The sequence below is a fragment of the Pagrus major genome, chromosome 16 (genome assembly GCF_040436345.1).
Source record: "Pagrus major chromosome 16, Pma_NU_1.0".
Lineage (NCBI taxonomy): Eukaryota > Metazoa > Chordata > Actinopteri > Spariformes > Sparidae > Pagrus > Pagrus major.
In genome coordinates, this window is record NC_133230.1 from 996,475 (window position 1) to 1,008,340 (window position 11,866).

The following is an 11,866-nucleotide window of genomic DNA, read 5'->3' on the forward strand; positions in this document are numbered from 1 at the left end:
CAGCAACATATCCAAAACATGAAAACGGAGCTCAAGCAGGAACTTTAGGACTTTGGAAACAACATTAAACAGGAGATAAACCACAACACGGAGCTACAGGACGCTCTGCTTCACTCTCTTACGCAGCAGTGACACTGAACTCAATCTATTTGGGGTTTGGACTAAAGACATTTGAGGACGAAACACTGATCAACAGTTTTCACCATTTTCTGATATTTCATTGATGGAACAACTCATCGAGGAAATAATGGACAACCTTTAACATGCTCAGCTGCAGCCCGAGCTGCTTTACAAAACTGAGCTTCAACTTCACAATTATTATCTGACGTGTCGGCGTAAAAACCTGGAGAATCAGACTGGATTTGATCTCATTGTGACAGAAGCACAGAGTTGGTTTCTGCTTCAGAGAGCGAGAAGATGAAGCTCTTTGTCCCGTCACTGATGTGACTGACAACAGATAACCAGAGTTTTTATTGGAGAGGTTCAGCAGCATTACTGATGAATACCCATGACTTCAGTTGTTGGCCTGCGCCCTGTTTCACTGATGTTGACTGATCACTGACTGAATAATTGAGACAGATTGTTAAATGACTTCTGCAGGTGCAGCAGCTGGAGGCCTGGACGTGGACACCGACTCTCTGCTTCACACGGACTCTCTGCAGGTGTCCTCTCATTCGTCCACTGACTGAAGTTTAAGAGTTTTAAACCTGCAGATTTCTTTGTTCACAGGTTCAAACATTGTCAAACTGTTCTAACGCAGACTGACCTCCTGGTGCATCAGGTATTTGACGCCAAACTCAAACTAATAGCAATTGCAGTGGCTGTCATGTTATAAAGGATGAGAGGCGTCTTCTGCCAAACTAAACCTGATCCAGCTGTGTTCGTTACAGTGACTCTGACCAGGAGGAACGTTGGCTCGCTCGTCTCGGTTCCGCCACCGGCTCATTATGACATTAGAAATGTGGCGGAGCCAAGAAGATGTGTCCAAAATGTGGCTATTGATCAGAATGATGTGGTTTTGAGGACACCGGGGCACAGCTGACTTGAAACCATCTGTCTAAACCATTTCGACTGTGGTGATGTAAGCGTCCGGTGAAGAAGCCTGGCCAGGGCGATGGGAAGATCTGGAGGACTGTCATCTGAGACGCCAGGAGGATCTAGACTTTATCCAAACGACACAAATCTCAAGTGGAATTTCTACAATCCCAGAAATAAAGAGCGTCTTTACTCCAACTGAGGAGAAACCACCAAAGGTCAAAGCTTCTCAAGTCAGATGAAATGTCTGAACGGCCATCTGGGCTCAGACATTGTGTTCTTGTTGGCTAATTTCTGTTTAGTTTTTTTTTGGACTTTACAACCAGTTCTAATCAGAGGTGTCCCCATCTGATTGATTTTCAGATGACGCGGGACACGTAGTCGTGGTTAACCAAACAGTTTTCATGTCAACAAAGCAAAATGTAGATTAAAGTCTGATTTGGCTTCAGCTGCATTCATTTTACAATTTCAAGACAAATCAATGATATCAGGGATGACACGGTACATTAAAGATTCATTTTTACAGGTGGACTTCTGTCCTGGTGCGGTCACGTCAATCGACGTGGTGCTTTCAAGTTCTTTTAGCGAATCTAGAATTACCGCCTCGTGGTTGTATTTAATAACAGCCACTGTCACCACTCAAATCTAAGCAGTTCATCCTCGAGTCATCGTGGACATTTGTGCCAAATTTGTAGAAATTCCCTTGATGCATTTCTGAGATATCGCGTTCACAAGAAGGGTACGCACGGACCGACAGCCCGGAAACAGAATGCGTCCGGCCACGGCTATCACTACCGAGGAGGCATGATAAAACTACATATAGTGTAAAAAAAGCGATAACAAGCGACGGACCCACTGTCTGTCTACGTGGCAACACTTTTAACACAACACAGGCTTTTTGTCACCTTCCAGGTTGTAAACATTAGAGTGGGACTCGGTGTGACCGGCTCGAGCTGGACGTGAAAAACAGAACACCTGTCGGGTTCGGCCAGCCGGGTGTTAACGTGACGTATGTTTCCTTTACTCAGTGAGCTCGCTGTGAGTCACATCTTTACGTCTCTATCTGTTTACACTCAGTCAGAACCTTCTGTTTGTGGTGTATTTGTGGATGTACAGACAACTTTCACTGGATTACTTTCATACTGAGGAAAACTCAGCAGATTACACAGATAAGCTCGACATGATCACGTATAATAACATTATTTCACCTCCAGTTAACCTTTAATTCATCATCCATAACCGCTCATTCTTTACAGGGTTGTGGGTCTTCTACATTTTTAGGACTGTCTTGAATTGGGATTTGAGTAATAAACTTAATATACCTTATAAACTTGGAAAACAATGAATTAACCTTGAAACAAACTACAAGTCCTGAAAAACAACATTTAAAAACAGGCTCATACAGATGTTTTAGTTTGAAACGTTTTGCTCTCCATCTGTGTTCCTGTGGTGAACTGAGATAAAGGAACAAAAGCTACTCTATAAACAACAAGATCATCCTGTGATTAAAACTCAGCTCCTGACGATGCAGAAGGTCTGAAGAATGAGAAGCATTGTCCTGCTGTCTCCTCAGATCTACTTTCCTCAGACTGTTTTGTTCCTGGAAGTTACCACTGAACCGCAGGACGATCACAGAGAGTTCCCAACAGTCACAGTCGTCTTCACTGAACCACAACCCTCACATCACCGTCCCTCCGCTGAATCATCCCTGATCTCACACAACTTCTAACACATCCCAGAAACACTCACTGCTCGCTGTCACTTTAACTCTCGTCTTAAAGATTTGTCTTTAGGGAAACACTTCACATATGAGAAGTACACTTCAGTACATGGGCCGTCTACATACTCCTTAAAATTAGCTACAGCACCTCACTGAAAACCCACCGTGACTAAAGCTAACTGTTGTTTGTGTTCCTGCTGGGAGTCGGTTCAGAGGTGAACTCCTCCTGAACGTCCTTCACTCATGCGGCTCGACTTTATGACAGAAGTTGAGACGTGAGAGCCAAGTGGTGACGGTTTTGGTTAAGCTGGTGCAGAGGTGGTTTGGTGACTCACACTGGTCTTCTGTCTCTTTTCGCTGAATCAAATACGATGACAGATCCAGTAACACACATCTGAAGCGGCCTGCTGTCATCCAACAGAGCAGCGGTTTGGAAATGCTCAGAGTTTGGAGATGCAAAGTGAAAACAGCTCATCTAACTTGAGCAATATTTGAATATTTCCTCAAAGAGCCAAACTTTACTCCTGGATATTATTAGCTACACTTAGCTTGTTGTTAAAGGATTCATTGTTAGGTCTGCAAGAAACTGACAGATAAAGTCCAAAACATTGTGAAGTTAATGAAGGATGAGACACACGGGGACAGCTGCAGGACTTCAAAGCCTCAAGATTTCATGGAAAAAGTTGTGGCTAAGAAGAAAATCTATTTTCTTATGAATCCTTCTGCTGCCCGTCTGACACGAGACCCAACAATAAAACTTTAGGCACAGTCAGGTGTGGAGACCCGCGTGGACCTGGTCTACAAAACAGAGGTCCAATTATTTGAAAGTTTACTGTTCTCTGGCATGTTTGACCTTCGACTATGTTTTCATCTGAAGAAGTATTCGGTCACGTTGGTTTATCAGTGGTTCTGCTGCTCATGTACGTTGTGTTTTACCTCTGACGGAGCCTGCTGAGCAGTGATGTAGTAGATGATGAAAAGTCTCATTTTGTCTTCTGGAGTCCCGGCTGAGAAACAAAAACATCCACACAGTTTAGTTTATCTGGTGGATCTACCAATCATGTTGGAGTGTGTGTGTGTGTGTGTGTGTGTGTGTGTGTGTGTGTGTTGGTACCATCGGGGTCACTGATGATGTCCAGCAGTGATTTGTCTAAAGTCGACTTGCTCATCAGCTTCTCTTCGTACTCAAAGTAAACGTCCAGTTTACGACTCTGAGGACACAAACAGCATCGAGTGAGTATTCAAACATTGTACTGTGTACTTATACTGCCGTCTCCGAAAACACACACAGGAACGAACACAACACAATAATCTGCTCAATAACAACATAAAAGACGCTTTCATAAGAAAAGTGATCAAACTATAGAGCAACAGTCTGTGATGGAATTACTGAAATCTTAAATCTGTGATGAGAGAATTTAACATTTCTAAATAATAATAATAATAATAATAATAATAATAATAATAATACATTTATTTATAAACCACTTTTCTTGGCGAGGTGACAAAGAGCTTCACAGAAAAGATAAAAACAACACAAATGTAAAATAAAACAGAAACATGACGGGATAAAACAAGGAATAGTTATAAAATGATAAAAACCAAACAAAAGTGGCACCAAGGCTGCAACTAACGATTATTTTCAGTATCGAGTAATCTGCCAATTATTTTCATGATTAATCAAATAATAATCTAGTTTACAAACCAGCAGTCCAAAACCTCAAAACTCCTCATTTGCTGCCATCAAAGACAAAGAAAAGCAGCAAATCCTCACATTTCACCAGCTGGAACCAGAAAGCGTGGCTGTGTTACATTTGACTGGACGGTGACGGCGGCGTACCTTGATGTGGTCGAGGACGGCCGTGGCGACGTTGGTGTGCAGGTCGATGAGTCGTTTCTTCTCCAGCAGCTCAGGCAGAGAGCTGCAGACCAGAACAAAACAAAGGTGACCTTTTCAACCTGCTCCTGATTAACCAACATTAATGCTGCACTTCTCAAGTATCTCACAGTTTAATCTGCTGGAAGAGATGATTATCTGTCTCACTCCACGAGTCTCCGGCTGCTGTTCGACCCAAGAACAACATCCCTATCTGCGACAATTTACACTTTAAACTGAGTTCTGGACTCGGAGCAGCAGGTTGTTTTGGTTGAGCGGGATGAGAGTCTCTAACATGGTGTCATAGTTACATCCTGAGAGACCGATCACAACCAAAGATCCAATCAGCTGTTCTCTGCCTCTGGGCTCATGTGTCCTCTGAACGTCAAGGAAATTCATTCTTTAGTTACTGAGTCATTGAGAAACCTGCAAACAGTCTGCCTCTTAAACAAGGTCACCTGGTCGATTCACAGAGGGATTTTAAAGCTGACAATCACTTGTAAAGATGTAGAGATGAAGCTGCTGAACTGGTCCTGTTTCTCCGTGAGCCGATTTCACCTCATGTAGATGTTTCTTATGTTTCTGCTGAGGCGACTTTCTGTTTGTTTCTCTCGCTGGATCGTAGAGGAGCAGAGATGCTTTGGTAGTTTTAGAAAATAAATTACAGCCCTCTCTTTTTAATTTGGGGGAATCGCAGCTCTTTATTGTTGTTGAATGTGTTACCAAACTGTGCAGTTATTGTTTATTCTTGTTTGTGTCTCCTGCTTCAAACTTGGTTCTGATCCGGTTTGTGTGGAGACTCGGGGATGACATGAGCAGAGCAGAGCTGTGAAGTGATTTTGGTGTCGTGTTTGCCAAAAATCTGCATCATAAACAACCTGCTATGAGTCTTTTACTTATCAGTATTACATTTGGAAGTGTAGCATGTTTGGTTACATTACTTTATGTAAGAAGTTAGAGGGCTCAGCTACAGGAAGCTGAGGAGTCTCATCGGACTCTACTGAGCATGCCCAGTGGCCCCAAACATGTGGAGACCTTTTCAGAATGTGAACCCAAAGTGATTTTGTTAAATTTAACTGTATAATGAACGTTTCCAGTTTATTGTAACATTTTAAGCAGCATGAACAGTTGGAGGCTCTGGATGAAGCTGTTGGATCAGTACCTGACGGCGGAGGTGAGCTTGGCTGTGTTGTCTGACAGCATGCTGATGGCTCCTTCATCCTCTCCCTCTAAACCCTGCAGACAGAAACACACAGAGCAGGAAATAAAACACGGCAGACAATACTGAACCTTTTAAATTCAAACCACGTAAACATCATCGAACTTCAACAACAGGATGTGATAAACAAGACGAGGATATATTTATTGTTTTCAGTGATTTCTGTGAATTTGATGGCAGAAAGTTGTCGAATGCTCCAAACTCAAACTCTGTAACATATCACGTAAAGGAGACTCAGGAAACCTTCAGCAAACTGAACACAGTCAGTGTGTTAATGACTGATCCTGTTTTATAGCGTCAGGGTTGTACACTGAGGTAGGACACAGTCACCCTGACTACACGAGCTGTTGCGTCTCACCATGATGCTCTTGAGGCGTTTGACCTCGTCCTCCTGGGCTCTGTAGGTGTCCAACTCCTCCTGGACCGACTCGGCCACCTCAGGGAACGGACTGAAACACATACACACACACACTGTTCAGTGATCTTCTGACCAATCGCTTCACTTAATTAATTGATCTGCTAACTGAAAGACAATCAATCGACAACTACTTTGACAATCTGTGAAATCGTCTCTTTGTTATTTCTGACAGTAAATAAAGAGTCTTTGGGTCTCAGACGGTTGGTTGGACCAGAGACACGATGTCTCTTTGGTCTCTGAGATGGTGAGGAACATTTTTAACACTTTGACATTTTATAGATTAAACTAAATAAACTAACCAAACTAACCAAACTAACTGATGAAAATAAACATTATTGTTCTGGAAACTAAGATTCTCTTCTTCTCTGTTATTTGGGTCACAGTCGGAGCCTCTTCAGCACCTGAACTCACCTGTCTGGCTAAATTAAATTCTTGCTGTTGGCAGGATGCAGATTAATAACGAGCCTGAACCAACCACATAAATGAACCTTTCCTCCAGATGAACTGACCTGCCCCTGTGTTTCTGCCAGAACTTGTCGGCGGCCGTCAGGTCGTACATCTTTCTGTTCTTCTTCTTTGGTCTGGCGCCGGCCGGAGATGGCTCCGCCCCCGCCCCCTCCTCCATCACCACCCTGTTGAGCTGGAAGTCCTGGTGGAGAAAAAACACATTTGTGAAGATTTATTCCACCTTCTGTCAGGTGACCCTTGACGTTCCTCAGCTAAGGCTTCGCTGGTTGTTTTGGCAGGTTATCGTCGACACCTCTGCCAGTAGCTGTGAGGAGCTCGTCACAAACCCACAGCTGAGGCCATTTTCTGTATTATTAATTGTTTTTCCTGCGTTAAATGATCTAAATCAACTCTTCCAAGGTCTGTACCCATGATGAAACCCCCAAGAAAAACCAAAGGCGTCATCATCTACCTCCAGTTTACAGTTCTGAGTGATTTTGAGACACTAACTGAATATAAAACCTGATCCAGGAGAGCAGAGGCCTGCTTTGTTAAAGATATCTGGGATAACGTCCAGACCCGTCCTACGGCGCATCACTGCTAATTACACCACGGTGGATCCTGACTGAGGCTGACGGGGAGCAGATCCTCGTCCCAAACACAGAAACAAACAGCAGATCATAATATCGCTGTTGCCATGGGAACAGGCGAGGGATGAGAAGGGAGATTTAGCGTTGGGATCCCGTCTCCTGCTGGGTGGTAGACGGCGGTGTTCAGGGCCTGACATGTTTATAGGAAAGTGAGCGTGCTGCCATCTGGACCACGTCGCACCAACAGAGACCAGAACAGAGTCTGGATTCTGGACCTGGACGACCCGACAGAGCGACGTTCAAAAAGTCTAAAAATATGGAGACATAACTTCAGCTGTTTTCAAAACAAATCAATTTGTTGAAGCGTCATTTCCCGGACTCTGGTGCAGTGACAGCTTTTTCTGATGTGTTTCAAGGTGCCGACACCTCACATGGAAACATTTACATCACGTGATGACAACTGTCTACTTTACTCTGCTGTGATCCTTTACTTTACTCTGCTGTGATCCTTTACTTTACTCTGCTGTGATCCTTTACTTTACTCTGCTGTGATCCTTTACTCTGCTGTGATCCTTTACTTTACTCTGCTGTGATCCTTTACTTTACTCTGCTGTGATCCTTTACTCTGCTGTGATCCTTTACTTTACTCTGCTGTGATCCTTTACTTTACTCTGCTGTGATCCTTTACTTTACTCTGCTGTGATCCTTTACTTTACTCTGCTGTGATCCTTTACTCTGCTGTGATCCTTTACTTTACTCTGCTGTGATCCTTTACTTTACTCTGCTGTGATCCTTTACTTTACTCTGCTGTGATCCTTTACTCTGCTGTGATCCTTTCCTTTACTCTGCTGTGATCCTTTACTTTACTCTGCTGTGATCCTTTACTCTGCTGTGATCCTTTCCTTTACTCTGCTGTGATCCTTTACTCTGCTGTGATCCTTTCCTTTACTCTGCTGTGATCCTTTACTTTACTCTGCTGTGATCCTTTACTTTACTCTGCTGTGATCCTTTACTTTACTCTGCTGTGATCCTTTACTTTACTCTGCTGTGATCCTTTACTCTGCTGTGATCCTTTACTTTACTCTGCTGTGATCCTTTACTTTACTCTGCTGTGATCCTTCACTCTGCTGTGATCCTTTACTCTGCTGTGATCCTTTACTTTACTCTGCTGTGATCCTTTACTTTACTCTGCTGTGATCCTTTACTTTACTCTGCTGTGATCCTTTACTTTACTCTGCTGTGATCCTTTACTCTGCTGTGATCCTTTCCTTTACTCTGCTGTGATCCTTTACTTTACTCTGCTGTGATCCTTTACTCTGCTGTGATCCTTTACTTTACTCTGCTGTGATCCTTTACTTTACTCTGCTGTGATCCTTTACTCTGCTGTGATCCTTTACTTTACTCTGCTGTGATCCTTTACTTTACTCTGCTGTGATCCTTTACTCTGCTGTGATCCTTTACTTTACTCTGCTGTGATCCTTTACTTTACTCTGCTGTGATCCTTTACTTTACTCTGCTGTGAATCTTTAGTTGATCAAATGTATGTTTATGTTAAGCATTTCTGAACTACATATTAACCATTAGATCATTATCAGATGTTTTTGCTGCTGGAATATCAGCATGAGCCTTAAAAACCAGCGTGAGAAGAATAAACTGAACTTTTCTCTGTTGAAGGAAAATTAGTCCTGATGGATAAAAATGAGATTCGAGGAGTTGTTAAGAGAGACGTCGCAATGTATTTGCCAAACTCTGGTCTGCTGGTGCCAGTAGCTCTGTGTGTGTGTGTGTGTGTGTGTGTGTGTGTGTGTGTGTGTGTGTGTGCTGATGACATGTTACATAACACATCCGTGTAATTCTACATTCCAGTGCTGTCAGTATTAACCTCAGCACCTCCCCAGCTGACACTGCTCTGCATGAACACATGAAAGTGTGTGTGTGCGTGTGCGTGCGTGTGTGTGTGTGTGTGTGTGTGTGTGTGCGTTCAGTGATGATGAAGTTTCACTGCCCTCAGATCTCACTACAGCACCAAATTTGGGGAAAATAGTCCCAAACAAATGCACGACTTCCTGATACTTCAGTGAGCAGCTGTTTGCAGAAACAACTGAACCGTCTGAAACAAAACTTTTACCTGATCTTTAATCTTTACGGCACGCAGGAGTCAAAGTAGACAGAACACTTTGTTTGTCTCGGAAAATTTGTTGAAGACAAAATATCGACAGAAGAAAACGTGCATCGTCTGTTTCTGCAAAAAAATATATAAAAAAAATATAAAAACAAAACAAGAACGCTGCCGACGTTTAAAATACTTTTACTTTACAAATACTTTTTGTTTCTTAAGTGTTTAGATTCGTGTTTTCTCATGAATCAATATAAAATGTGTGTCAGCTCATTCAGAGAGGACTGACTGCTCACCAGGACGTCGTGGATCAGCGCCTGATAGGTCCAGGTGTGGTGGAGGGGCGTGGCCATGTCCACGTTACGGTCTGCCAGGACGAACAGAGGCCTCTGGAAACTGGAGACAAGAAGGAACACAGCGATGAGTGTTACGCTGCGTCCAGGTGCTCCTCTGATGGTCCCACATCCCGGGTTAGGAAGTCGGTGTTCTGACCTCGGTGTGTTCATGTGCATCACGTCGGGATGTGGAGCAACGTGGACGCCAAAAACACTTGTTTTACAGTATTTGAATGAAGCAAAGGAAACGGCTCATTCGTTGTTGCTCGCTGGAAAAATGCTTTTCTGATCATTCTGACACCACACGCACGAAAATTACACACAAGGCCGTGCAGTGATACAGAACTGCATTGTGGGAAGTGGAGTTTCACATGAGCCGACAGTGTTTGAATTGTATCGTTCATGACAGGAGCTGTTGTTTACCTGAACTGTCCGGCGGCCATGTTGTCTCCTGTGAAGAGACTGTTTCTGGCGTCCCGCAGGTTCTCACGGAGCTTCTTATCCAACTTCTACAACACACACACACACACACACACACACTTAAACTCTTGAGTGTGTGTCTCTGTATGACGGTCAGACAGTAAAATAATTTGGCAAAACAAATGTGATTTCATGTTGCAATATCAAAATATAATAAAATATCACAGTACATGAAGTTTCTGGAAATTAGACTGAAAATAAATGAACGTTAAATCAAAGTTCTTGATCATATCAATCCAAATATTATTGATTATTACTATAAATCAGTGCTGATCATCGCTTTGCAAAACTGCACGGTGATCCAGTCAAGTCAGAGATATTAAAGACGAATATGAGATATAAATAGTGCAGTTAAATGTGTGACCCCACCTCACAGTATGTATTTTCATATAGAGCTGAACTAAGGATTATTTCACTGTCAATTAATCTGTTGATTATTCTTCTGGATGAATCAATTAACTCTTATTATAAAATGTCAGAAAATGGTGAAAGATGTTTTTGTTTTGTCGACGACCCAAAGATATTCACTGTAATCTTTGAAGTTTACATGTAAAACCAAACAGAAATAGTAGCTGCAAACTGTCACAGTCTGAACTGCTCAGGTTTTATATCACAACATTTAATCCCAGTGTTGACTGCCTCAAACATGGTGAAGCAGCAGGAGCTCTGGTTCACATGTGGAGCTCCTCTCAACACCTCCTCTGAAAGGTCTTCAGCTGGTTTCTAAACTCGTGTTTTTCCTGTCGAAGCTGAAACATGTTTATTACGTTTGTACCCTGAAGACAACAAGTACAAAGAAACAAAACCTTTTCATTTTCTGCTTGTTGGAGGCAAAACATGTAATTGCATTGAAACGGAAAGATACTACAGGACCGAACACGAGCGATTCATTCATTTAATTACATTTTCCCCTTTTATGTGTCTGTGTGTGTATACATGTGTGTAGGTAGGTAACATTTAACAAGCTGACATCTTAAAGAAACGACTCAAACTGATCCCTCGGTAATTATAATTTAGTAGTTAACAACTGATCGATTGATCGTTGCAGCTCGAGCTTCATATTTTTGAGAGAAACAGGAAACTTGACAACACTTCATGATTAAAACTGTAACTTTGGTGAAGCCGGGTTGTAACTTGTTGAGACTTTAGGATGGAAACTACAAACATGGCTGACATCAGTGTGAACTCACCACAGCGACCATCTCCGCTGCGTTTCCACGGGGACAGCGAATGATCGGCACCGCACCTGATCAACAACAACAACAACACACAAGCTTTAATTTTCTATTCAAACCCTGAAAATCACTTTTTGATGTCGAGTTAAAACATTTCAACACTCGTGAGACAAACTGCACAGTGATGAAACTGAATAAGTCACAGTGTGACAGTGTGTTGCATCAGGAGGAAGATAAATCAGTTTGATCCTGCTGAAACAGAGTCTGTGTCTCAGGACAGATCAGTCACACAACCAGCTGGTGATCATATCACTGAACTCTGGTTCAGATCGTCTGTTTTTCTGCTGAACAAACATTTTAATTATTTTAGATTTTGACACAAACAATCAAATCGTGTCGCAGAAGAAGCTGAACTCACCGAGAGTGACGAAGAAACAGAACAGACTGTCCACGAT

At 42.6% G+C, this 11,866-nt stretch overlaps 1 protein-coding gene across 1 annotated transcript in view; it reads right to left on the bottom strand.

The window, feature by feature from the left end:
* scfd1 (sec1 family domain containing 1) overlaps nt 1–11,866 on the bottom strand; it is a 28,619-nt gene that overhangs the window by 10,612 nt on the left and 6,141 nt on the right. The window contains exons 7-16 of the mRNA XM_073483886.1: nt 11,830–11,866; nt 11,427–11,482; nt 10,180–10,265; nt 9,718–9,817; nt 6,778–6,917; nt 6,209–6,299; nt 5,794–5,867; nt 4,596–4,677; nt 3,870–3,966; nt 3,692–3,762 (exon numbers count right to left, since the gene is read on the bottom strand). The exon at nt 11,830–11,866 is cut by the window's right edge and continues 53 nt beyond it. Coding sequence (XP_073339987.1) covers nt 3,692–3,762; nt 3,870–3,966; nt 4,596–4,677; nt 5,794–5,867; nt 6,209–6,299; nt 6,778–6,917; nt 9,718–9,817; nt 10,180–10,265; nt 11,427–11,482; nt 11,830–11,866 — 834 coding nt within the window. The remainder of the gene's footprint in view (nt 1–3,691; nt 3,763–3,869; nt 3,967–4,595; nt 4,678–5,793; nt 5,868–6,208; nt 6,300–6,777; nt 6,918–9,717; nt 9,818–10,179; nt 10,266–11,426; nt 11,483–11,829) is intronic.